At 38.7% G+C, this 27,573-nt stretch overlaps 1 protein-coding gene and 1 long non-coding RNA gene across 4 annotated transcripts; one reads left to right on the top strand and one right to left on the bottom strand.

Annotated features, from left to right (window-relative positions):
• Positions 1 to 2,178: 2,178 nt before the first annotated feature.
• On the top strand, positions 2,179 to 26,318 carry ube2d4 (ubiquitin conjugating enzyme E2 D4). Of its 3 annotated transcripts, none has more exons than XM_028033757.1 (7): positions 2,179 to 2,619; positions 20,606 to 20,669; positions 20,855 to 20,886; positions 20,965 to 21,042; positions 21,153 to 21,258; positions 23,127 to 23,220; positions 23,855 to 26,318. In XM_028033757.1, the coding sequence occupies exons 1-7, from the start codon at positions 2,494 to 2,496 to the stop codon at positions 23,898 to 23,900; spliced, it is 546 nt and encodes a 181-aa protein (XP_027889558.1). In that variant the 5' UTR covers positions 2,179 to 2,493; the 3' UTR covers positions 23,901 to 26,318. The 3 variants fall into 3 exon arrangements, with proteins under 3 accessions (XP_027889558.1, XP_027889560.1, XP_027889559.1); XM_028033759.1 differs by lacking the exon at positions 2,179 to 2,619 and adding an exon at positions 18,563 to 18,869; XM_028033758.1 differs by lacking the exon at positions 2,179 to 2,619 and adding an exon at positions 19,330 to 19,495.
• LOC114154559 (uncharacterized) lies at positions 6,235 to 13,626 on the bottom strand. The gene is made up of 2 exons (XR_003597582.1): positions 13,449 to 13,626; positions 6,235 to 12,976 (listed from the first exon to the last, which is right to left on the bottom strand). It is a non-coding gene; the product is annotated as an uncharacterized LOC114154559 (long non-coding RNA).
• Positions 26,319 to 27,573: the final 1,255 nt, after the last annotated feature.

Genomic DNA, 27,573 nt, shown 5'->3' with positions numbered 1-27,573 from the left:
AGTCATGAAAAGGCATGCACGCTTTGAGATTCTTATGGTTTAATAACCTTCGGTAAGACACTTTTTGTTTGTTTGTGTCATGGGATTTACACAAAAATGTAAACAAAAACATGATTTAGTAGCATTTGTTTGAACAGTATTCTTTATTAATAATATAATTATAGACAGAGTAATGTTACATTGAGTGTAACATTTATTTATTATTTTAGTTTTGATACATGGAAAAAATAACAAAAATGGAATAATTAGCAGCTAGGTTTCAAGCAGTTGTGCATCATATTTATTGTATCCATTCTCTGCTAAAACAAGCTGGCATTAGCTGTGTAATAACTCAGCCAGCACTTGGAGGAAAAACAGCACTGCATAAAAAAAACTCCAGTCATTTCATTAAAAGCATTTTACACCTCGGAAATAGTAAAATGGAAAGTTTCTCGCAGTTTCTGCCATTTTTGCCGACCAATGCCTGTTCATAAACCTTGAGAGCAAATTTATTAGCAGTCTCACAGTATGTTCTGCATGAGAGGTTTTTGGCTGCCCCCTGCTGGCCTGGAGGCCCTAAGCAGCAGCCAGGGTTTCTCATGCCTCAGGCCGGCTGCGCTCTGATCCTCCTGTCCGTCTCTCATAGACAGACGTTGACGTTTGAGGAACAGGATTGTGGGCTTGGTGTTGCAAGCACTCTTGGAAGGACAGGGGGAAGTAGTAGTTACAACACTTTTTTTCCTCTCTCTCTCTTTGTTTTGTTCCTGTGGTGTAACCTGCACATAAATCTTAATCATAACAATGGGTCAGAGATGTACTTTAAAGCTCTAAAAAAAGAATTACGTGCAATCCCGAAGCGCTGCAACTTTTCCCAAGGTTTACCACAAGCAAGTTAGCAGTTTTCTGATTATTCTTAGAATATTGCCTCATTACGCCTTCACCTATTTCAGCCCAACGCCAGTGGACCTGGTACTTTTCTTTATTGCTGATGCCATCTGACAGGCTGCTCTTGTTTAAGAAAAGAAGCCACTGATGTTGTTGACTGCGTGTCAGCAAGCTGAAGGTTGACTGACAATTCAGCAGTGTCTCCATGGGCCTCATTAGATCCCCAGATTCCTTCTGGGTGTTGGCGTGTGTGTGTGTGTGTGTGTGTGTGTGTGTGTGATGCTCTGTGTGTCTATTTGTATTCAGTTAAAAGCAACATATAGTGTGCAATTTTTATAAATTTTAGTAATAGGGGGGTTAGCTTGTGCACCGAAATACACATTGTTGCGCTTGCATGTGTGCGCGCCGGTGAATATTTGGCCTCGGGGCAACACACCAGTGTCTTTTTAGGGGGGTCCGCAGTATGCATGGAACATAACAAGCGCATTATTCAAATGTTTTCATCACCCACTTCTATAGTGCAACCCCTTTGACTGAAACTCACCCACAGCCTTGCGTTCATATGTTCCAGAATGTAAGAAAATGCATATATATTTTTATTAAGTACATCACGTGTCTGAACTGAAATTCACTACTCATGTCCCTGCAGGTGTAATTACATTTATTCTGTGCTCATGCACCATGCCCTCATAAATGATTGATAAAATAAAATCAAGCATTAAAACGAGTAAACACAGAAAAATAAGAACATGTTGCAGTAGCTGCTCAACAGGAATATATCTACAATAATGACCCCTCTCTGCCTCTTTCTCTCTCTCTCACACACACACACCCCAACACACACACGCCGACACACGCACACGTGTTCAAGCACCGAGCCATTAAGCTCCACTGCTGTAAGGAGACTGTTGTTCTCTGTCAACTGTAACAGTACAGTGAGAAATAATCCAGGTTGTGTGTAATGTTTTATTCCTGTGAAAGAACATCTCACCACATGAACTCGCTGCTTTTGTTCAAATGACACGTTTCAACATATTAAAGGCTTCTGGAGCATCTTAGAAGTCCACATCTCCCATATTGCGTATTCTCAAAATACATTTTTAGTTCTATCTGAAATTTGTACATTTGGTCAGATTCACAATGCACACATTTCCTCTTCTCAAAGTGGCTTACTGTCATGAAAAAGTCACAAAGTCTTTGATTTAGTCCATAAATTCAGCGGGAAAGTCGTGTGTTTTCATTTAAGAGTGCTGTGAAAAAGTGTTAAAAGTGCCACTTACATATTTTTATCCTGCTTTTTCTTTTTTGTCACACTTAAATGTGTCAGATGTTCAAATTAGTTTTAATATTGGATCAAAATAAGCTGATTAAAAATAAGGAGCAGTTTTCAAATTGTGGTTTCATTCATTAAGGTGAAAAAAGCTATCCAAACCAACCCTATGTGAAAAACTAATCCCCCCTAAACCTAGTAACACAACAGACATCAGGGGATGAAATATTTTAAATCAGCCACGTCGGATGGATTTAGGTATTAATAGCACTGGATCCAGACTTTGACTAGGCCACTCCCAAACTTAATTTTGTTTTATTTTTTAGGTATTCAGAGGCAGGCATGCTACTGAGTTTTAGATGTCTGTCTTGCTGCAGAACCAAAGTGTGATTGGACTGAAGGCTCTGTGCAGATCAGCAGATGGCTGGACTTTCTCCTATAGGATTTCATGCAAGACATCAAAATTCCTGATCCCATCAGTTATGGTGAGTTATCCTGTTATTGAAGAAGTAAAAGTAGCCCTAAACAGTAATATTTCCTCTTCTATGTTTGACTCTCACTTTGATGGTGAGTTGCTTAAATGCTGTACTCATTTTAAATTAGAACAGGACAAAAACCTTCCAAAAAAGTTACACTTTTCTCTCTATGGAACATTTTCTCAAAAGTTTTCTTTTTGTACCTATGAGACTGAGCTTTGTGCTTTTGGGAGAGTTTAAGTTTGGCCTTAAACTCTCCCATGGAAGCCATTTTTTCCCAGTCTCCTTTGATTGCTTTATCCAGTACTCTGATCTTAACTTCAGCAAGAGAGCTTCGGAGGTTGTTCTTGTGTTGCGACCGCCTAGTTGATTTGGTCGATGTGCTCCTGGGGTCATTTTGGTGGACCCGTCATTTTTAGGAAGGTTCAACACAGCTGCATGTCATCTCCAGTTGTGTAATATAAACTCTTATTTTGGTTTACTGACATCCCGAAGTTTTACAAATGGCTTTGGAACAATTACCAGACTGGTCAGATGTCAGTGACTTTGCTTTTCTATTGTATTTGAAGTTCAAATTTGTTTTCTGTATTACATTACAATTCTTTAATGATCTGAAACATCCAAGTGTGGACAAAAGCAAAAACAGAAGGAATTTGTATGCAGACCTTTTGTTTACATTGGGAACACACTGAGCTAGTCTACTTGAGTAGATAGTTGATCTGTGTTAGCATAAAGCCTCTCACACTGATTTGCTCATCAAATCAACCAAATCTGACCTCTTTCCCTAAACTAACACAGTTTGGGGGAAAAACTGATTTGACAAAATATCTTCCTTAGTTTTCTTTCCATATCTGCCTCCGCATCCCAACAATCCGCTGTAAGACAGCCGTGTTAGGAGGGAGATAGCATGTAACAGTGAGCTGATGAGGGGTCAGGAGGGAGATGCGAACAGCCACAATCTTAGCCTGGGGGCAGATCGACTGGTGGCCAGAAAATTTATTCAGAGGGTGCTGTCCCTGCATCTGCCTTACTTTGAAGTTGCTCTCTGGCATGTCGTACGTGACTGTGTGTGGATTTTTTTTTTTTTTCTCACTTAAAAAAAGAAAGTGTGAAAAAAGCAGAGATGGAGCCGTGTTTGTGCCAGCACACATGTATGTGGGTTTTTTTTCCCTTTTTTCTATGTGAAATGTGTTCCTATCGCAGAGTGCTTGTATGTAAGTGCATGTGTGTGTGGGCGTGCGTGGGGGTGGGTGTGTGTGTGTTACTGTTTGGTAGATGGTAAGAGTGTAAGACAGAATGTGGCAGAGAGAGAAGGAAAGAGAGAGAGAGAGAGGCCATGTGCCAATCCATGTGCGCCTTTGAGAATTCAAGGTCATCCTTTCATGTTTTGCCAACAGTCGGTCAATCAGTTTCCAATCAAAGTGGTGCTTAATTCAGCACTAATTCCCATCTTCTCCCCTCACTATTTCAGTGGGGTTGAAGAGATTCCTCGTCTTCCCTCAGATCTGTGGCAGACTGTCCAGCTTGTTCTGTCTGGCCAAACCCGGCCCGTCAAATTACCTAATGATGCATAAGAAATGTTCTGGTGTTGGACTTAAATTTCTGCTCAAGATATTTAGATCTCCCTTCAAGCAAGTCGAAGTCATGTTCTTTTATTAAACCAGCAGGCAAGTCAGAATATTTCCCCCCTAATTTGTCTCTTTTACTTTGAAAATTAAAGAATAAATGAGGAAAGAATATTCATACAATTTCAACATTAAGAATCTGGCTCTCAAAGAAGTTAAAGATGCAATTCAATAGAATATGTTTTCCTTCACCAGTGAACACTGACAATACAAAAACAGATTGATTAGGAAGTATGGGCTGCCATTTATAGGATTTGACACAATTCAAAGTAAATATATATATATATGTATATATATATATATATATATATATATATATATATATATATATATATATATATAGAAGTAAAAGAAAATCTGTTCTCCTTGTACTGGTTTGATGACATCACTAGGGGCAGATTATAGGTTTGTTTGCTTATTAATACTTTCTGGCTAAAATAGCAGCAGTTGTGGAAGCAATATTGAGACCTGAAATTATTTTAATGAAAAACATCCATTTTCAAATGTTTCCCTATTTCTACAATAAGTAGTAACATGATTTAAATCAGTTTAAATTAATTTAAATAAAAATCTAAGGGAGTTTTTTTTTTCCCTCTCTACCTCTCTTCCTCTCACTCAAAATATTTATAACCTAGCAAAAGACATAAGGGTACAAAGTGTTTTGTTTACTAGAAAAAACATCCGGGTATGAAATGGCAGCTCACACCGGCCGAAGGGGCAAACTGACCTGAAGTCCTTTCCTGAGGACATAAATGTGTTTATTTCCATGTATTGTACACCATGCTGTCATTCATGTCCCCCCAAATTCTTTAGTTTGTTTGATTGTGAGTGTTGTGAACTATTCAAGGAATACTAGGTTACTTTAAAAGTCGAATATGGTAACCTCTCTTTTTTATTTTTAACTGACAAAGTAAATTCAACGTCAAGGGGGAATTATTTTATAGAAGCTTTCTTCTTTAGGCAGAACACCATCGGTCACCTGTTTTATCCAAGACAGGGTTTGGGCCGCAGGTATCTGCCACCGTTTCATATCCACTGCAGCAGCAACAGATTTGTAACACATGAAACTTTAAATTTGTTTATTCAGTCGAAGGGCAGCAGCTATTTTCTGAACTTACACAACGCCTTTTGCATCAACACCACACCATATTAGCTCACCTCCTCAGTCATCACACTAAGTCTTGGTGGGAGTGCCTCATGCAATCATGGATCTCACAAAAATAACCTCATATCCGTTTTAATCCACTGAAAGGTCCCCTTTCCAGGCTGGTATGGGCGTATATGGCATTTTAGGCTGCACGAGGATATGATTAGATGACAGTTTTTACTGCCTAAAGGGTGTAGCTGAAACACTAAACTGTGCAAGGAAGGGAAAATAAAAGGCCGTGATGCAAAGTTTTATCCTTGCCCTTCTCCTCGGCGGTGGTGTTTTGTTGCATTTGCAGTATCTCCCTCCAAGTTTCACCAGAAAAGAAACGCGCTCTTCCGCCACACGGAAAAAGACAAAAGAAAAGAAAAACTATGGAACATTTCTGAATGATCACATTATGGGATTATGAGATTGCCGAGTCTCCTTTTGGAAAGATGACTAAATAATGAGTGAATGATGATAATGAGCCTTCATAAAAGCAATCAATACTCTTCATAGGACGGGTGCAACAGCGTCATAACAAGAAAGAGAAGAAAGAAAAAGAAAAAAACACATTAAGCCCAAGTCCTCTAGTGGGGATTTACATGGCTCCTAAGAAGTGCTCACTCTCACCTCTTGTCTGAAATACACGTTCGTGTTTCTCTGTGTTGTGGAGGATGCTTTTAAGCAGCATTATTTCCGAGAACTTCAAAGCCTGCCAAAAGCACTCTCCTTTTGGAGTGTGCAGCAGCTTGAAAATGTACTTATATTTTCCAAATGGACAGGAAGAGGCCCTCACTGGTATTGAGGTGATGCTAATGCAGAGTGGCGCTGTTTTTTTCTTTATTTTTTGCTTAGGTTTTTTTTGGGTTTTTTTGAGAGCAACTAAGTTTACAGCTCAGAAATACAGCCTGCGTTAAAAAGTAATAGTCTTTTACAGCCTCAATTTTATTTTCTCTTTAATTCCCCATCATTTTAAACACTGGAAGGGAAATGTAATTTTCATTTTCCTGTGTCCGTATGGAAATCTGGCTTTTATAGTTAAAGGAAAAAAAACAATCGGAGCCAACAATGCCAACAGGTCCTTGTGGACACTGTTTACTGTGTTCAGCCAAACAATGTAAACTAGCATAATTATCCAGGAGACCTGAGTCAGACTCTTTCCACATGCTGCATCCAGGTTTTCCAGTATTCCCTGGATTTTATTGATCCAGCTTTTGCCCCAGCGAGGTCCGAATTTTCAGCTGTCTGTGTTTTCTCAGCTGAAGAAGAACAGAGTTCCTCCTCAGAGGACTAGAGATTAATTCCTGCAATATAAACCCTTCCCAAGTCAGAGGGTGTTGAAATTTTTTTTTCTCTCTCTCTCTCTCTATTTTTTTATATGTCCGGCGTTTACTTTATGAGTGTTACGTAAATGAAATAGTTTGCATTTATGTGCGAACCATACGTTTTGGAGAGGCATGCATGGCAGCAGACAGCTGGAAGTAACTTGAGCCCATCGGTCACTTATCAGCACTGGCATCCATGCCATTTCCCATAGCCATCTTCGAGCCCGAAGAATCCAGCCCTTTGTGTTCATCTCTGTGGGCCCTGTGTTAACTCAGCAGCCCCGCACTGATTGTTGCAGAGATATTAAAGAAAATGGTTGATTTGTCTTTGTCCATTTAACCCCCGTCTTGTGACATCCAAGCTTTGTGGGGGTATGTGTGTGTGTGTGTTTGTGTGTGTATGCTGGTTGAAGGTGGAGGGGTGGGGGGTTCTAGTTGATGCAGATATGGACTGGGGGCAAAAGGGGGGCGTCTGCACCTGCCCTGTATGTCAACATCGCGGCCCGGAGCAGACACTCAAGAAGAGAGGTGGGTTTAACGCAGCTGACCTCACTGGAGCTGTTTAATTTTTCAATGCAACAATGGCAAATCTTCAGGATCCCTGTAGGACCGGAGGCCCGCGCTGTGTGGCCTTGAGATTATCTACCGGCTGAGCCCTCCTTGTTCGAGCTTATTGAACTTCCTCACATCCCCTTGTTTTTGTGGCTCTGAACTTTCCAGGACGCTTTCTGAATGTCTGTTTTACGCATAGAGACAGGATCCCCCAAGGGGTTGTTAGGAGGTTACAGGGGGTTGGTGAGGAGGTCAGGGAGAAACTGTCAGTCTATTTCCTTTCTCCAGCCTTGGGAAACTGCACCACAAGTCTTTTTTGCATATTTTTAGTGTTCTTGCTGGTTTTTGTCTTTGAGTATCCACAGGAGGAGACAAACCTATTCCCAGTCCGCAAGAGCAGCTTAGTTTTTCTCATGGATAGCTTATTATTAGTGTTGATGTTTTAAAACGTCTTCTTTACAACCTGTAGACGATGGCGTCCAGCAAGGAATGCACAAACGGATCCTGGAAAGCGTTGTATATTTGCGGTGGACTCATGACATTGATTTGTATTGGCTGTGTCAGTGTCAGTATATTGCTTTTCAATTGCATAAGTATTCATCTCACTTAAATCTCACATTTTTATAGATTACAAACTTAAACTCCAAATAAAAAGAAAACTGCTTTCTTTTTTTCTTTTTTTTAACAGAAAAATCTGAGAAGTGTGGAGTGCATTTTTCTTCACCCCAATTAGCTTCAACCCTTCAACTGTCACCCTCTGGATGCTTACATGTTTAAGTCAATGGGTTCATGAAGAGTCATCTTGACAGTCAAGGGGTTTAATGCCCCTAAATAAAATACAGTCCAACCACTTTCCTTCAGAAGTGATGTAATTACTCCATCTCTGCATAATTTAGTCTCAAACCAGACAATCATTTAAAAACCCATCACTCCTCCCTAGCCTTGGGGTACTAAAAAGTTTTGCTTGGCTTTTATTTGCTTTACTATCTTCTATTCTCTGCTTTATTCTGTATTTGATTGTATAGTTTAGTTGGGGTTTTTTGTGAAACTGTGAAGCATGTCGGTCTGCTTTTGTTGTTTGTAAATGTGCTATACACTGCAAATACATTTAACTTTGATATTGACAGAACATTGGTGAATAAAAAACATTGCAAAGACCAATGTGATATGATTCTACAAAGGATTGTCTAGAATTGGGGTCGAGTCTTACCTCTCCATTCACTGTAGGTTTGAGCTTTCCTTTAAATATTACCATCTAATTCATTGAAAGGTTTGCAATAATTTGGGACTGAAGGTATCGAAAACGTCACTTTCGAGTCTTTTCAGCGTAGCTCACTCACTCACAATGAGTCAAAATGGCGCAAGAGCAGTTGTGTCATTCAAACAAAGCGCACAGTCCGACTTGTTTTCTCTGTCAGAGTTTGCTGCAAGGTCACGGCAGGTGTGGAGAGATCACATTAAGCTGAGCAAGACAGCCGTCATAAACCTGCTGGGCAGTCACGCTCATTTACATTCAGATGGCATTTGTTGAGAATCAGCCCAGATAATATTGCTCTCTGACATGTCTTACCTGCCGCACCGCATTTCTTCCCGGCGTTATCTCCGAGCACATCGACACCTCTCCTCCTGCGGTGCGAGTTGGCTGCCACTCATGTGTTACTGTTAAAATAGCTTCAGTGTGTTGCTTGAATCATCTTAGTTTAGGTAAACAGTGATAAATGTTGGTCTGGGGAGCTTACTTCATCTGCAAACTTTGCTCTTGTGTCCAAGGGGTCTGCTTTGTAACACGGTGTGTGCTGATGCATTGTGTCATATGAGGAGGGAGAACTTTGTTTTGACAAAAGGCAATGAGCACCGTTTTTTGGAGCTGCTACACTTAAAGCACCTTTTAAGCGTGTGACACTAATCCTAGCTTGTGTTGCTCCTTTCTAATTTCACAATACAATTATTGCTAAGTGAATGGGAAAGCGCATGCCAACAAAAATACGTCCTTGCTGTTTTGATTTGGCCCACCTCTCTGCAGCTGCTCTGAGCGCCGTGGAAAACAAACAGTGCAATGCAGCTGGGCTCCTCGAGAAAGCGAATGGGGAATTTTAATCCCGTTTTTTTCTCTCTCTCTCTCTCTCTCTCTCTCCTTTAGCACCAGTCAGATTTATTTGGTCATAAAGAGAGGAAAAGCACCCCACCATCTGAGAGGGATTGGGAAGTGAGAGTGTGAATTATGCCAGAACCCCTGTTGCATACTTAGGAACACAACAGGCCAGGAAATGAATCCCCGATAGGTCAAAGTGCTCAAAACACAGAGGAGGCCAATTAGCTGGGACAGTCACACACTACCGAGATACCTGCGCAGCTCGGATCCGTCTGTCACACTTTAACGCCGAGCACTTAGGACTTGCTAATAGTGCTGCAGTGCAGGCATTAAACAGTGATCAAATTCACAGTAACACTTTTATTGCCTTGAGGCGCATAAGCATTGCAGCCACGGGCCAACTTACGCATGTCTTTCATCCAGTCCCGCAGCGTGCTCTGAAAACAAACTATCCAGAGATCCTCAAACCATTTCCAGCTGTCACATCCCTGCGCCGGTCTAACTCCTAACCCGATCTGACAGGGCAAGGCAAGGTGAGGGTCGGGCCTCGAGGAAGATTCATAACATGTAACCTAAACTTGAAGCATTATTTTCATAATTGCCTGTGGTTGAAAAATGAAGATCCCAGTGTGCTGCGTCTTTTGTCTCTCTTGTTACCTTTAACACTTTCTCATCTTACAGTGGACTCTAAAAGTCTTTATTCCAGCAATAATAGGGCTATGAATACTGCAATGCTACAATTCCATGAAGACGGACTACTACAACTACTGATTGTCCTTGAATGATCTACTCAAGTACTTTAAAGTATTTCTGTTGCACACTTGCAACTTATTTTGGTATAAGCATAAACCCAGAACAGTATCTATGCATCGTTGGTTCTCCCTAGTTCTAAAGGAACATAAAGTGGCAGAGCCTTTTCACTGTTTTGCTAATTTAACCCCCAGAAAGAGCTTTTGAGTCAGGCGAGGCGGGATATTTAGTGACACAGTCCGCCTGGCAAATAGGCTCCAGTTGGCGATGGGTCGAGATAATGCATATCAGTGACATTAGCGTACCATCTGGATTTAGTTCTGCTGTAAACCTGTTTTATTTCAGTGCTTGCTTACACTTAGGTAATAAAACTACTTGTGTGTTTTTGGGGTTTTTTTTTTTTTTGGACAAAACCTCTAGTTAAATTAGGTGCTTTCAAAATGCAAACGTCATGCTGGAGAAACTTCCTGGCAGGAAGCCCTGAAGGCAAACCTCTCTGATGTGCAACACGTCCTCACAGAGCGCTCCTGTTGTCAAAGGTAATGCCCAAAACACAAATTCTGTGGGTGAATCTGCACAGTCGGCTGGCAAGGGACAAGGGCTTTTGACACTGAAAGCTTCCTGGTTTGTGTTTGCAGAAAAAGCTGAGGAAAACATCTAGACTTTATTAATAACAAAAGGAATTTTTTTTCTGACTGTAATTTAATATTTAGAAACCATTTTTCACATGTGTTGTTCAGACAATTACCTACACACAAGACAAGAAACCTTGGCCTCAGTTATCCTTCATCCGGTTATCAGCTGGGTGCACAAGAATCTCTGTAATATTGACCTTTGAGAAATACCTAACTAAAAACTAACTAACTTTATTACTTACTTGTTTACTCATAGACTTCATGGCTTACTGAAAAACCTAATTTTTACTTTATAACTGTATTACTCATGTATTGTATTGCTTACCCATTAAGCTGGTAACTGAATTACTAAATTGCAGGCTTATATACTGTCTCACTTACAAACTTACTTTTTCTTCACCTTCAAAGTTAGAGTCACTAGCAAAATGGCTGACATATCTTTGAACAACCTGCTCCCTTACTTGCCACCTTGGTTTCTTATATTCATTGTCACTTAATTACTACCTTAATTAACAGGTCAGTAAATCACAAACTTCCTTTTTTTTTTTGACTAACAAACTTTCAGACTCACTAAGTTTATTTGTACTTTCATTTTCTGTTATATGCTAGCCTATTTTTCTCTAAGTAATTAACTAACTTGTTTCAAGCTTACTTTGTGCTAACCTACTTGGTTACTAGGCAGATTAACTAACTAACTAACAGTATTTCTTTCTGTGTCACTAAGATTCTTGCAACATATTTTCAACTTCATAACTTAATTTCTGCTTTCTAAAATCCTAGTTGGGTGACGTGTCAAAGAGTTACACCACATTCTGGGAAGGCTGCTACAGGGCTTACTGCTGGTTATAAATCTTGTATCTGTTGATCGTCGACAAAATTGCAAAGAATTGCAAAAGAATTAATAAAACGCTTTAAAATGCCTCCAGAATCTGAATTATTGTTGGTTTGAAGGAACAAAGGGTTGCTGAATGGATTCAAATCAATGTTACGGGCCAATGAAATAATCATGTCAGATTGATGGTCTAGTTTGGTGCAAACATGTATTTGATTCTTTTTGCAAATGCAAATAAAGATTTATTAAATTTTTAAATGATGTCGTTTGTGCGCTTTCTCTAAAAGGCCAACTTAAGTTTCACTTATGCATTTCCTGGAAAAAGAAAAAAGAAAAACGTTACCTGATGTAAAATACATAAAATCAGACAAAAAAGTACAAACATGACCAAGAAGAGCATTGTTGCTGAGATGATGTAGTTTGTAAGATATGGCAAAAATAAGTACCAAAGCTGCAACGCAAGACTCATCTGGATTTCTACTGAAAGCTCCGCTTTGCTCTGTTAAACAGATAAATGTCTTTGATTATCCAGGGAATACAGGAATCTACTCATCCTGTTCTTTCTGCACAATAAGACATGGGACAATTTAAACCTTCTACTAAAGCTCCTCAACAACCTTTCCATGTCATATAAATAATACATTTTCAAATCCACCTGTGGTTAAAAGCACGTTACAGTATGTGTGCAATTTCGCCACTTCGGCTCTTAGGTAAGATTTGCTTGCTTTCTGCAGGAAAGCATGCAGGCCATCCTGCGAAGATATTCAGAGAACGCAAATAAGGAGCAGAGCTCCAAACATGAACGGAGGAATGTCAGGATGTTTAGTATGAAACAGTCAGTCTGAGCTTTGTTCTCATTCATTTCCTGAAAATCTTGATAATGACTTGGACTTGTAATGAAAGGCGATGTGACAAGATGCTGTTTCAGCGTTTTGATTTAATTGGCGCTTGTGAGTGTGCATATATGCGCAAATGTGCGCGTGGGTGTGTGTGTGTTAGTGTGTGGCCTCGTTTTTGCTACAGTCTAAGGATCATTTTTCCAACAAATACTACATTGTGAGGACCGACTGCTCCTTATGGGGCCTAGAGCCTGGGCCCCAAAAGGAGAGGTGCTGTTTTTTGGTTAAGGGTTAAGTTTAGGACTAAAGTGTGAATTGAGTCTAGGTTAGTTTTAGGGTATGTCTTATAGAAATGAATGAAAAATGAATGGAAGTCAATGCAAAATCCCAGTAAAGATAGAGAAACGTACTATGCGTGTGTGTGTGAGTGTGTCATTCTTTATCAGACCTCACTATCCAACCTCTTACCTCCCCTTTTGGGCCTTTAGGAGCATCCTGTGACCTCTGACCTCTTGGACAATAGAGGCCAGGACGTTTCCCAGTGAGCGCTGATGGAGCCAACAACAGGAACATGAGGGGTGCTCCTGGGAAACAAACTGTTTATTGTGCAGCAGGATGGACAGCCCCTCCTGCCCCCCATGCCCCAGTCACTTACTTTCTCACACAATCAGAGACACTAACCACACACCTCTCCACAGTAAAATCCTGTCAAACGACAGGTGGCAGCTCTAAAACCTGAACTCTGTTGCAGCAGACGTGCTCAAATGTCTCATATTTTCTTATGGAAGTAAGTGCATGTGTGAGGGCTTGTTTCTGGCTGTAACACAAGTACTTGCAGAAAGATAACAAGGATATTCTGCTTTCACCTAACACCCACACTGACACTTTTTTGCATCATTTAGCTTTGAGTTGTACTCTTTCTATCGCTGCGTACATGCTGTCCCAGCTATCACACGCTTCTTCCTTTTTTAAAAAAACATTTTGTTTGGAGTAAATCATGAACTGAAATTTAGTAAAAACCTTAAATTAAACAAAAAAAAAGAAAAAAGGCTTTACCCAGTCATTTGTTGGTGCTGCCACTGCCTGTCTGTTTCAGAGGAAATCCCTCCTTTGTCTCCCAAGGAAGCTCGGCAAACTAGGAAAACCTGAATTTATCATCAGAGCACAAACAGCTGGAAAACATTTGATTAGGGAGAGTCACCGCAAAATGTATTAGTCAACATTTCACACTAGTTATTACCTACGCTCTGGAGACTGCTCAGTGCAAGAACAGCACAGTAAAACAGTTTCCAGAGCTGTCAATCACCTTGCCAGAAGTGTGGTGCAACCCAGAGACACAGAGGGCCCCAGGGATTTCTCTATAAGTGCTTAACCCCAGATGGATTACTGCTGCTTTCTGACTCTATGTGTGGTTATGCCTGTGCTCCACATGATGTGCATCTGATGAGGGTGGATCTGATGGGATTGGAGCAAGGAGGCTGGATCTGATTTCAGACTCTTTTTTTTAATTATTATTTATTCAGCCTTCATGAAATAAAATAATCAATCATTAATAAAAGAAAATGTAATTAAGAGAAAGAATCCATAACTGAGATTACTGACTCTCAAGTGTCAGGAAGATGACGTTCTTATGGAAAAAGCAAGTACATTAGTTACACTCAACAGTTTATGTACAAGGATACAACTATGCAGCTTTTACCAAAACGTTTTGACTTGAGATTTTAAAATAACATGTATTCAGTTAATAAAAAAAAGCATGTTTAAAAAAATTATTACTAAACAAAATACTGGTTCTTCTAACCATCAAATAAATTCAAATAACAGAATATGAGAATATCATGACACGTAGCAATCTACAGCTTCCTGATACTCTGGGATTCAAATATGAAGTGTCCGTTTCTCTTAGCCACTCTTGTAAGAAAATATCTACTCTAGAAAATAGCCACTAACCAAACTCGTAAATATCTTTAGACAATAATTTGAAGTTTAAATCAACCGGAGCAGTGAGAAACTAGGCTGGACAACATGGAGCCATGCATGGGCAATATGGAGGAGAACAGTAAGGGAAGTAAAAAATAAAAATGAAACAAACCAGGCTCACAGTTAGAGAATTGCAGAAAAATACATTATGTTATAATTTTTATTTTGTTTTTTGTTTTTCATATCTTTTTGCACACAAACTTGAAAGTCAGATTGAATGGAGAGAGTCTGTAAAACTAATTTGCTTAAGTCTTGACAAAAATTCTGAACCAGTTTTATCTCTGAACTTTGGGCCATTCTAACATCAAAGGGGTTAAATTCAAACGGTTCCACTTTAGCTACGGGTGTGTATTTAACTCCTTGCTACCTTAATTTCCTGCATTACATGAAATGTATAAATTATTTTTGTTTTTGCCTCCAAACAGATTGTTAACTTTCAGAGTCCTCTCAGCATGACCCTGTCACCACCGTGTTTCATAGTAGGTGTATTGTGTTTAGACCAATGTGCATTTTCCAAACCCGCATAGAATTTGCATATACATCATATTTTTTGCATTTGTAAAACATTCAGTAAAAAAACACACTTCTTTGTATCATCCAAAAGATTTTTAAAAAATCTACTTTATGTTTTTTAAGTGACAAATTGTGAAAATTTCTATCATCTATCTATCTATCTATCTATCTATCTATCTATCTATCTATCTATCTATCTATCTATCTATCTATCTATCTATCGGTCTGTCTAGCAAGCTAAGATGTTGCAAAATGTTGCTTAAAGGCTTGTCTTAGTGTGAGAACCTATTCTTGTAATTAAAACTAAATCCCTTGCATGCTTGTTAAAACCGTTTAATAAGCACATCCTTGAATCTATAAATGTTTATATGATTACATCACACTGGCCCTGCAAGCCAAAAAAACTATAACAAAATAAGAAAAGCTCTCACTCGTGTGCTGACTTGTCTAGATGCCTTAGAGAAAGCCACAGACGTATGGACAAACTCTCTAGTATTTGCTTTTAATATTTGATTTGACTTTTAAACTTACCTGCAACGAAAGTTACGAAAGCACAGATAAACACTTGAGGGAAAACGAAAACTCAGAAACTTTCCAGGTCAGAGGCCACCTTAACACTGACAAGCAAAATCAAATCACAGCTAAGGAAATGAGCCATGAACTTCTGATTGCTCCATACATAATGACCCTTTTTTCCAGTTGCTCAGCTCAAGAATTATTTGATTGTGCAGAGTGCTGACTTCACTGCAAACATGAGCACTGCTTGCACATATTGCCTGTGTGTATAATCAAATCAAGACCACTGATACAAGGAGTGAACAAATATCTCTTAGTACACCGGAACAATGGATCTTTGTTCCATAAGAGAGCCCTCAGAAAGCTAATAGACTGACCGAAGGTAGGACACCTCGGGGGGACTGTGAGCCCAGGCTTGTGCATGCCATTAATTGGCAGTGCTTTTATTGGATAATTTAGACATTAGCAGGAGCCATTTAAGTTAATTTTGAAAATGACAGCAAGCATATGTGCTTTGTCATGGCAACTATGCAAAAAAAGAAAAAAAAGAAGTGCTATTAAAGTGAATGTGCAGAGGCGCAGACACAGTGTTAGCATGATTTCCACAGTGAGTGGAACGTTTACAGTTGAACTTTCATGTGACCAAAAGGACAGATCACGGGAATCTGCTGAGTCTGTGCTTTCAGATAATACTACACCACTATAATCCTTAGAAAACATCTAACCTCACATAGTCGCTCTTTCTGACACATTTAAACCTCGGATAATACGAGATTTTTGCGACTAAAACTAAAACCAACTAGGCAACGGTGGGAAATCCCGCTCTATTTCAGAGATGTTTAGTCATAAAGACACAAACAATATTACACATTTCCTTGAAATGTTACAAGGCAGCATTTTAATCTCCACTGCTGTTTCCCTGCTGTTTCTGGCAGCTACAAGCCCTGCTGGTTTAAAACAAGCAATGGAAAGCAAAGAGCCATAATTTGGGATTGCAGAGGGAGCTACAGTAGGGCAACCCTGGGAGGCTTTGTGTACTGAGGCTTAAAGACAACAACGCGTGGGCTTGACTTTGTCTGAAAACCGCATGCTGATAAATGGCCTCTCCAAGTAGACAAACTGAGAACACAAGGCCCCTGCTGCACAAGACCAAAACTGCTACCTCTGCTGCTCACTGAATCTGATTACTGGCAGGCCCCGAGGACAGGCAGGTCATTGAGAGCACTGAGATGAGCAAACAATAAGATATTATCCGAAGGAATCTTCAGTTTTCCAAAGGAAAATGGTCCCTCTCAGTGTCACATTGACGATAGGATCGTCAACCTGACACTGAATCAGCCATTTAAGAAGAATGAACACTACGTCCCATTCATGCACACTCTCTAAAATAATGAGAGGTCTTTTTTCACCCTTGTTTAAAACATATAAAGGGGAGCTCATGCGGTTCTGTGAGACAAGGCCGTGCAGAAACTGGAGCATGCAGCTGACTCAGATGAATATGCCTTTACAGTGATTGGGTGTTGAATGAACAATTCCAAAGACTTCCCCCCCACCCCCTGTTTTCTTTATATACATGAAAATAATATACCCGTTTGACTTTCATTGCCTCTGATCCATTGTTATGCACATCTCCACTTAAAAAAAAAAAAAAAAAAAAAGATTATCTGAAAACACAAATTTTCCCCACTAATGAGACGAGGAGTTTTCAGTTTAAAAGTAAAATAAAAATAAACTTTGCAAAAATATTTTTAAGTGAAAGCTTCATGATACTTCAAGCTTGTTGAGTGATTTCTGTACTTTTGTTCTTTTCAAATAGTGACACCTTGTGGACACCTGGAGTCACCGAATACATAATGTCTTAAGCAAACGAAAACCTCTCCCATGAAAAGTATTGTCTGAGAGAACTGCGAAATTATTTTTAAATTATACATGTGCTTACATGAAACAATGCGAGAGCCGCACAGTTTTAAAAGTTTAAATTATGCAGTAATAAATATTACCAAATCAACACTGAAACCTTGATTTTTCTTTTTTTTTAACCAAAAAGTAAAAGAAATAGTTTTGAATCTTGTTTAGCTATTGCCATGAAACATTTATCAAATCACTTAATCAGTTCTAGACTACTACAGACCTGAGAAAAAGTTCAGCTGTACCAGCAAAGTTTTTCTGACATTTCCTAACAAGTTTTCCCTTTTTTTACCCCCACACATAAATTATTGAGATAAAATAACAACAAATTTTAATATTGGACAAATTAGATAACCTGACTAATTAAAAAGTCTGTTTTATTTTATTTATTTTAATATTAATTATTCTTTTCAGATGTGACCTTCAAACATCTTACAGCTGAAAATGAGGAGTGGTGTAAAAATTTGAACATTTTGCAAAATTGAAGGAAACGCAACACAGACAATGGTCAGGCAAGCTCTCCAGACACGAGCAGATACACTGAAGGAACATTTCCAAGGTGAACTTGTTTTGGTTTACATGTGGCAACAATCTGTTTCTCTTTACCTGGTCTTCAGAGTAGGGTTTAGAGAAAGAAGCCTTTTCTACCAAAGGATAAACAAAAAACATGTATTGCTAGAATCTCCTAAAAAAAAAAATTGTGAGCGAATGTGTTATGGTCTGCCATAGTGGACCAACCTGAACTGGAACTTTTGGGCCATAATCACAAACCTTTGTCAAGGTGGGTGAAATTATGACCGCCTCCAAATGCCAATCACTTTTAGTCACTTTTTTTAGAATAGCTTGAGCACAGCAAAGTAAGATTTTGAATTGGCGTACCCTTAATTCGAAACTAAATATTGCAGAATATTTGTGGGGTCACCTGAGGTTGGTTGTAAACAAGAGACGTCCTTACACTAAGACAGATCTTTTACAAGGTGAAGTAGGCAAACACTGCCAAGTCAAGATATTGAATGCTAACAGAGTCCTAAGAAGACTGAATGTTGAAATGGATGTGCACACTTATGCAATCAGCTTTTTTTTCACTTCTTCAATCTTCAATCTTTTTTATTTAAAGAATTAGCTTATTGCTTTATTATTATTATTGTTGTTGTTATACATTACACCCTAACAGTTGTAGGATATATATATATATATATATATATATATATATATATATAAACTGCTTTGAACCCTTGTTACATAGGTCTCGCGATATCAACTGTTCGCTTAGCACGAAGAGGAGTCAGACACACACAGCTAAAATATCTCCGGATGTTTTGTTGCTGTCTTAAGTAAGAGCGACAAAAAAGACACACGGTTTATCGCACTAGTTGTGCTCTAGCCCAAACGAACATACTCCCCGCATCTCAGACGTGATTTGTTGACTGAAGGCAGAGCTGAATTCATCAGTACGCGGCCACAGAATCCTAATTGTATGTCTGAGGTGCTAACTGTTAGCTGACAGGCTACCTAGCATAGCCAGCCACTGGAGCAATGGCGTTGAAAAGAATTCAGAAGGTGAGTGTATATTTTGTTTTGCTTTCATAACCGGTCAAACATTGTCGTGGATGTTTCTCTTTTTAAAATGGCTCGCTGTTTAAATATGGTATCTTGGTGTTACATTTCTACGGTTAAATTTGGCCTCAACGCTGTGTTTCTTTGGGCTGTTTTTCAAAAAATAATTCAAAGACAAAGGCGAGTTGACCACCGCCGGCCCAGTTGGTGCATTGCTACAGTGATGTTGGCCCACAAGAATCCGTGAACCGCTTTTTAAATGTTGTTGCTTATTTGTGTGAAATGTTTTCTTTTCTTTTCTTTTCTTTTTTTTTAAAACTTTGTAATGTGTCCTGTCCTTCTGTTGGAATAAAAGTAGTTCAGAAGTCAGTTCACAGATTAACGTTTGGCTAGCTTTTATCGGCACGTTTATAAAGTGGGGACGTTGGATTGACTGGTTGCCATGGCAAAGATTTCCGGATAATTTCCTCGCTTTTCAGGCGTCAGAATCCTGTTAGTTTCTCTCTAACGCTGCAGCGGATGGTGTATTTACACGCTGAATGACAGCTGCACTGTGGTTGCCAAATTTGAACCCTACAGTCAGTGTTGCCATATATGGAATGGCAAATGGGCCACTGGAGCAGGCTATGGTGTGTATTTTTATAATAGGCTTCCTTTCAAGTGACGTTAAATAACAGGATTGATTTCTACTTAAGAGTCTAGTGTTTTGCTGTCTGTGTTGATTGTGTTAATATGTTTATTTGTTGGGTTGGATTTGTGGTTAATAGTTTTATTTCTCTACTGATAGGAGATTTTATTTTTATTTTTTTTTTAAAAAAACGTTTTTGATTAAGTTTTGTATTACTTATACTTGAGACACATTGGATAATTTGAACTACTTACAAACAACACTTTTAGGTGTTAAACTGATTGCCATGTTTCATAAGGAAGATGTTGCATAAGTTTGACTTCTATATCAAAACCAAAAGATGGGTTTTGCCTTTTTTTAAAAAAACAATTGGAATAAGTCTTAGGGAATTGACTTGTAATAACCTTAGCCAGAAGGTCACATTTTTACTGTTAAATATACTAATGTGCTTATTAACAAATTCCTTCCAGGTTCTGCAGCTTAGATAAGAAAAACAACAACAAAAAAACTACAGTTTTAAGCTGTATTAGGAAACAAATTTGAACAATTCTAAAACTCACTTTGGTCTTTGTTGTAGTTGTTTTAAAATTAATACATTTTAATTTATTAATTAGACATTAGATGTCTAATTCAGTGTTGGTGTTGAATGAAGGAAGCGCTGTAACAACTGTCTTATATAATATTTCAATATTAAACATTTTTACAAATATTTTTCTGCTGCATTCATATTGAGATTGTCCAGCTGCAACTTCTTTTGCCACTTATGCTACAGAGAAGTTCTGACTAATCTCAGTTAGTCAAATTACTTAAAAAGTACTTAAGTTTGAACCGTCAGTCATGGAGATAAGTTGGCGATATCTGCAAGTTTGCACTCATTGTAAAAACTGTTCCTATGTAGTGTGAGCTTAAAACATGGACTGGTTTAAAATAAACAGAAAATACTGTTGTTTTTTTTTATTGTACATTTATGTTACGGTAATAATAGTTGAATCATTAGCTGTAAAAGGTTGTTTAATAAAACTGCAAGTTTGTTTGTGAAGCCTGTATAAAATGCATTTAAATGGTTTCACACATTCAAGGCTAAATAGATGTGTGACTGTCTTTCTTCAAGGAACTGTCCGACCTGCAGAGGGACCCTCCTGCCCAGTGTTCTGCTGGACCGGTCGGTGATGACTGTAAGTATTGTGTTATGGACGTATGGGTAAGCGTAATAATAATAATACCAATACCAGGACTCCCTGGCTAAAAAGATATTGTCTCAATTACATATTCCTTGTTGCACAAAATAAATATTTTCTGTTGTGTATTTTGAATTTTATATCACTATATCTAATTTATATCATTTTTTTTTCCTAAATAGTGTTTCATTGGCAGGCAACAATAATGGGTCCAGTAAGTACCTCTGTTTCCAACTTTCAGCTAAAATATGAAGTGCTATTATTGACTTTGTTTCTGTTTCTATGCCACCAGAGTGACAGTCCATACCAGAGTGGAGTCTTTTTCCTCACCATTCACTTTCCAACAGATTATCCCTTCAAACCACCAAAAGTAAGAGTTGTTTCATAGGTCTTACACTTCAGTTTGGCACGATTAACTCATTAATACTAGTAGAACGCAGATGGTTATTGACTGCTTTCATATCTCATGTTTTGACACAGGTTGCGTTCACAACAAAAATATACCACCCTAATATCAACAGCAATGGAAGTATTTGTCTGGACATCCTGAGGTCACAGTGGTCACCTGCACTCACAGTCTCAAAAGGTAAATACCAGTTAATTGCTAAAGGAATCACTATTACTGATAAAAGTAGCAGTGGGTGATATAGTAATTGAAAATATTGATGAGATTGATGCATTTTCTCTGACGTTTTGTAGCAAATAGGATATTTAAACCAACAAAGACCACCAAGTATTTTATGTAGCAAGCTAGTAAAAAAATTATATATTTTTTATTTTCTCCCTGCAAATATAACTTTGACTTTTTACAGTCACAGAATGTGATTGTATAGGTTTTTGCAAGGTGTTTTGTATTTCTACTTTTCACAAGCCAAATTTCTAAATTTCTAACCTGTTCTATTGAGGACGTAGAATATTACAAAGTCACTTCTATATTTGACAATATATTGACGAAGAGGATATTTGAGGCAGAAAAGTTTGACCACCTTTTTTTCTAGCTTTTTGCTGGACAAAATAGAAATTTTAAATTGGCTGAAGTGTACAGATTATGGATTTTTGGTCAAATTATTGCTTCAAACGTAGGATTCAAAATGCATTTAACTTTGTAGATATTTCTGACATCTTCATTTTGCTAAAAGAAACTCCATTAAATTTGGACTGGAGGTCTATGTGTCTCTTTAGTTACTGTAATGTGCAGTGATGTGTGTGAGAGAGGATAGTAGCAGTCTGGGCCTCATACTATTACTGTTGAACAGCTTCAACACATGAGTTTTCTTTCAGAGATGCTTTTCCATTGGAGGAACCATTTTCAGGAAGCAGTGTAGTTTTATAAGCCGAATATTTTAATCTCTGTAAAGTACAGGCACCAGGACCAAACTAGTCCAAATTATCACAATATTCACCAAAATTATCTCGTATATTATCTTTGTCTAAGGTCATGTAGCCCTTAATGACATTTAAAACATTAATGCAGTCAGCTGTCAAAACAGAAATGGTTATTAATGAAGTGTAAAGTTCACTAGAAGTATTTCTGGAGCAGGACAAATGAATGCTCTCATCGAAGCCATATTTTCAACAGTTTGAACTGTTAATGTTATATTTTAATTTTATGATATACCCAAAGTACTGTATATTAACATAATAAAACTATCACAACCCCAAGGATTATGTCTTATTAGCTGAATTTGCTGCTGCATGTCTGGCTGGTTAATGCTCCTCTGAGACTCAGAGACACCACTCAGCCTTTAGTCTTTGTAAAATCGGTGATTACAAAGCTCCTCCGGTGGTTTTAATTTAGTTTTAGAATGCAGCCGATGTGAAATAATCACAAGTAATGGCTGTGAAAGTTATGGCTGTTGTCAAAACTGCCATGAACAGTCTGGTGTTATTGCTGCATTGTTCTGATTTCACAGTTCTTAATCGTATTCTGTAGTTTGCCGTTTTGCCGGCTGCGATCTGCACCCTCAGTTCGCAGAAGCTAAAGCAGCTACAGTCCTGGCGGAGGAGGAACCTTTTGATGTCAGTGAATGTAATTTATGCAAAAACCTCATTTGTGGACTTCACAGCGAAAACAGCTGACTAATGGTGTAAAGTAGAAGATTATGGGAAAATAATTTCGAGGTGGAAATTTACATTAAAGGTTGTGCTTAATTAGTACTAGGAAGATCTCATCTCAGAAGATCAACCTAGGGAGGTCGACTCTGGTCATCTGCATACTTATCTAAAAATTTATAGCAATTTGAGTTAAAGCAGCAACCACAATGGAGAGGCTGGAAGAAAGCTAGCATCAACATCATGTCTGCATGTAGACTGCTAACGCCTAAAATCTGATTAGACTTCTGTACGTTGTGATTTTTGGAATAGATGTGTTTTTTAAATATTGACTTTTTTCGCAGGTTGACAGTCATTAAATTCATTGTCTAACTTTTAAGCTTTTCATTTATTTCTCCACAGTGTTATTGTCTATCTGCTCCCTTCTTTGTGATCCAAATCCAGACGACCCTCTGGTTCCCGAGATTGCTCATACATACAAAGCTGACAGGGAAAAGTGAGTGCATTCTGATTTATTGATTTTTTTTGTTTGTTTTTAGAGAAATAAACTTTAAATCAGCTGTGTCCAAAGTATGTCCTAAGGGTCATTTACTGCCCTTGAAATAATTTTGTGAGGCTTTTGACCACTTGGACACATTCTCATTTAATATGTTCAATAACTACTTAGCTGGTTTTACTTAAATGACGCCTTTGGTGCACCCAGGGATTAAACCTGGCTAAATGCAGCGAGTGTTTGCAAAGAGTGTGACCTGCTTTCTGTTCTTGTCGAAAACCGTTTAGAAATAAATTCTAGATCAGATCTATTCATCTAAGAAATTTTCTAAAAAAAATTTTATTAATTAATTAGGCAAATATAAGATACCTATTTTATGCTTTGCCTCCACAATGTATCCATTGCTTTCAATAGTCTACTTTGAACATTTCAACAAAATATGGCATTTCCAGCTTATTGTTGGAACAATTAAAAATTTCACTGTAAAATCGTTTCCCGATTTAAAAAAACAAAACAAAATTTAATGACATTATTGGGACCTGCAAGTGCTTTTAACTTGAGGTTTTTGGACACCACTGATTTAAAGAGTACAGTATCCCAACTTGAAACCAATCTAAACTGTTGCTTGCTTTTCCAGATACAACAAACTAGCAAGAGAATGGACACAGAAGTATGCTATGTGAGAACACCAGGGAGATCAAAATACAAGTGAGAACAAAAGAACCCACAAAGGATTTGTTACTTGATACAAATGAACAACGGAGATGAGGGAAACAAAAAGTTAAAAACAAAACAGCCCACATTTTGAGAAGGAAGCGATACAATGTGGTACGGTGCCTCTTGGCTTTTGGTGTGCTGAGCTGCTACAATGTGCTGTCCTTCATTACTGGTATAGATCTGCACAGCAGGACCCGGCGGCCTACTTAAAGCACTCCCATATGGAATACTGGAATTTCTTTACAGTCTCTGACGCCACACTCTGACTGTAAACTGGTAGTCATTCTGTTATGATTATCACCGTTGTTATTCAAACGCTTCATTCTCCTCGTCATGCTATTGTTCAGCAGAGATGCAAACTCTTCGATCTAGGAGAGTGGCTTTTCCTTCATTTCAGAGGTACTTCATGCACCCTACTGGATTTCTTCTTTTTTCTGTACTTTCATGTATTTAGTGGCCTTTCTGTGTTAGACTGTTTAGTAGATGTGCAATTGAGACAGAATGCTTCTTGGTGAACACAAAAGGGCACAGCAGATTGATTATCTGTTGGCAGTAACTGTCTCTACCCCAAAATAATGTGAAATCAAAAAAAAACAAACAATTGTCTCAGTTGTCCTCAGTAATTGAAACTCAAAAATAATTTTACAGATTTTTAAGACACTGGAGAGCTACTGTTTTACAGTCAGTGTTCTGGGACCCCATGGGCTAGATTTCCATTCCCCTCCTTTCACACACATTGTCATTGCACTTGTATACTATAGAAATAACCACCGGTCACTGATCTTTTCATTGTGCAAAAAACAATACTACTGTCATTTTGTGTTATGTAGCTACAAACACGGCTAGTCCTCCACTTAATGCTTCTCTGTGCTCCACCCCGTTGGTACAGTTACTCAGGTATCTAACCAAGTTATCAGACTTGACGAGCATCGACCCATTATATTATCTTCCCTTTATGTACAGTGCTCATCTCTATTCACCTTAGAGAAAAAAAAAAAAAGAAGAAGCCAATTTTTCATGAAGAGGCAATGTGTTGCACACAAATAAATGCTGTGTAAGAAGTACTGTCATCCTCGCTATCTCTCTGCAGGACTTTTGATATTCATCAAAGAACACCAGGATTTTATGAGCTTTCAGATGTCATAATGAGACTTACACGCTACTGTTTTACTGTAATAAAAGGGCCCTCTAGTTTATGGTGGTGTCCCTTGTTGGAGAGGAGTCTGTGCAAAACTTTGCCATTATAAGTCGTGAGCATTTAGTTGACACGTTAAATATGATGACACTATAAATTGCTTTAAACAGATGATATGAAGCTTTTTTTTTTTTTCTTTGTCATGTTCATGAGGGGTCCTCAAAGTTTTATTTTGGAATTAACTGACAGTAGTTACACATTTTGTCTGGGTTATACATATGTGACTGTATTTTTGAAAGCTTTTAGTTTTAGGCTTTTTTTTTCTTTTTTTCTTTATGTCACAAAAACTGAACGTGATTGTGAAGTGTCATGATGTCATATTTTTAATATACTCCACTGCTGGACAAGGCAGATAAGAAAAGTTGTGATTGTGTCTCATTATGCTGGTGCTGCCAATATAAAGGGAAATGTTTCTTTCTGCTATTGAGGCATTATTGAATAGGTTTAACACAAGGAAGGTGCATAGTTAAGCATGACTGATTGTAGAAGCTTTGTAGAATTAACACTGAATTAGACACATAACACAGATTTTTATTAGCTATTGTTATAGAAGCCAGTTAAAAACAAGTCCTAGAAAAACGATGCATTCTAAAGTGTTAAAAGTATATTCTCTATATGCAGTGAAAGGCTTAGCTGCATGATCCAGTTGCTCTATAAATTCAGTTCAAGTGCAGTCATCTATTTACATGTTCCAGCTGTGCAGCTCAATTCGCCCTCAAGTATAAATACGAGCGATGCCACATTTAATTTCTCTGTCCAGCGTGCTCCGTAGAATTTTTATAGGCAGCTTTGGCATGCTTTGCACTCTGGAGAACCTTCTCGCAGCCATTTGCCAGATATCAGGGATTTTGTTACATTTCATCTGCCTAACACCTCAAACTAAAACATTTTTTTAGCCTTAACCCTCATTTTTATATAACGGGAGGATGTCATTAACTGTAAATTAGCTGTCAAGACTTTAGCCCCAAATTGGGTCGCTCGTCCCGTTAAAAGACACGGGAACCTGCTTGAACAGTACTAATGTCATGGCTTTGTCGGAATGCAGAACCTGCCTTCACGCATCTGAAAATTTGGAGTAAATTATACTTCAACTGCCACCGTGAACCTACATGTCTGCACAGATAGAAACAAGATAACTAATGACATTGTTATAACATGAAAATAAAGTCCATCTTGGTTTACTACTGTCTGTTTTGGTGTTTGTGTGTTTATATGATGAGCTTTACCGGGCCAATGATGGTGTCGAAAGAGGCATAAATATTTCACATTAAAAACATTTGACATAAATTGAAGGTATTAAGGAAACCTGAGAGCTGTTAGTCATGCGTGCACAAATGTGGCCTGTATAAAACTGTTGTGATGAAAAAGTCCTGTGTGCAATTTGCTAAAACCCAGAGAGGGAAGGTCAGACATGTGAACGAAGACCCAAGTTGTTTTGTTTGACCTACATGCAAAACACTTTGGGTGACGGAACATCAACACCTTGGTGACACACGGTGGTGGCAACATGATGCAAGCTAAATGAAGCGCAGTCCTGGAAGGAATACTGTTAGCGCCTGCAAAATACTTGGGACTGGTGCAGAATTTCATCTCTCTGTGGGAGGATGACACTAAACATGCAATAATTTCCTTGTGCACTTCAGTGATGACGTCTAAATAAAATCTTCAACTCAAGGTTCTCCACCGAAGTTCCCGATAACTTTGGCTAATATGGAACTGAAATTATTTAAATATTTTGTTTCTTCTTTTTTTTTTTTGCTCAACAAAGTGTACTTCTCATTTTAAATGTTTGCTTTGCTACCTAATAAAAGAAATGCCGTTGTGGTTCTTAAGCTTTACCATAAAGTAAAGATTATCATCCCCTGGCCAGATCAAGGCATATTGAGCCACGCTCCACTGCTCATCAACAGCTCGGCTGTGGAGGTGGTCAGCAGCACCAAATTCCTGGGGGTGCACATCACTAACGACCTCACCTGGACTGTGAACACCACGTCTCTGGTCAAGAGGGCACAGAAACGTTTGTATTTCCTGCGGAGGATGAGAAGAGCCCACCTGCCCCCGCCCATCCTCAAGACGTTCTACAGAAGCACCATAGAGAGCATTCTGACCAGCTGCCTCTCTGTGTGGTGTGGAAGCTGCAGCGCCTCCGACTGGAAGAACGTGAGGAGAGTGGTGCGGACAGCAGAGAGGATCATCGGGGCCCCCCTTCCCTCCATTCAGGACATTTCATCCCAGCGCTGCGTGTCCCGAGGCCGAAACATCATCAGTGACCCCTCACACCCCCACCATGGACTGTTCTCCCTGCTGCCCTCTGGAAAGAGGTTCCGCAGCATCCGGTGCAGGTCCACCAGGTTCCGAAACAGCTTTTTCCCACTTGCCATCAGACTGCTGAGCTCTTAACTGGACTGCACTCAAAAACTGGTCTCCACTTTATACCTTGCACA

Source organism: Xiphophorus couchianus, chromosome 12 (assembly GCF_001444195.1).
Source record: "Xiphophorus couchianus chromosome 12, X_couchianus-1.0, whole genome shotgun sequence".
NCBI lineage: Eukaryota > Metazoa > Chordata > Actinopteri > Cyprinodontiformes > Poeciliidae > Xiphophorus > Xiphophorus couchianus.
The sequence above is the reverse complement of the archived record's forward strand: the minus strand, read 5'-3'. Positions and strand labels throughout refer to the sequence as shown.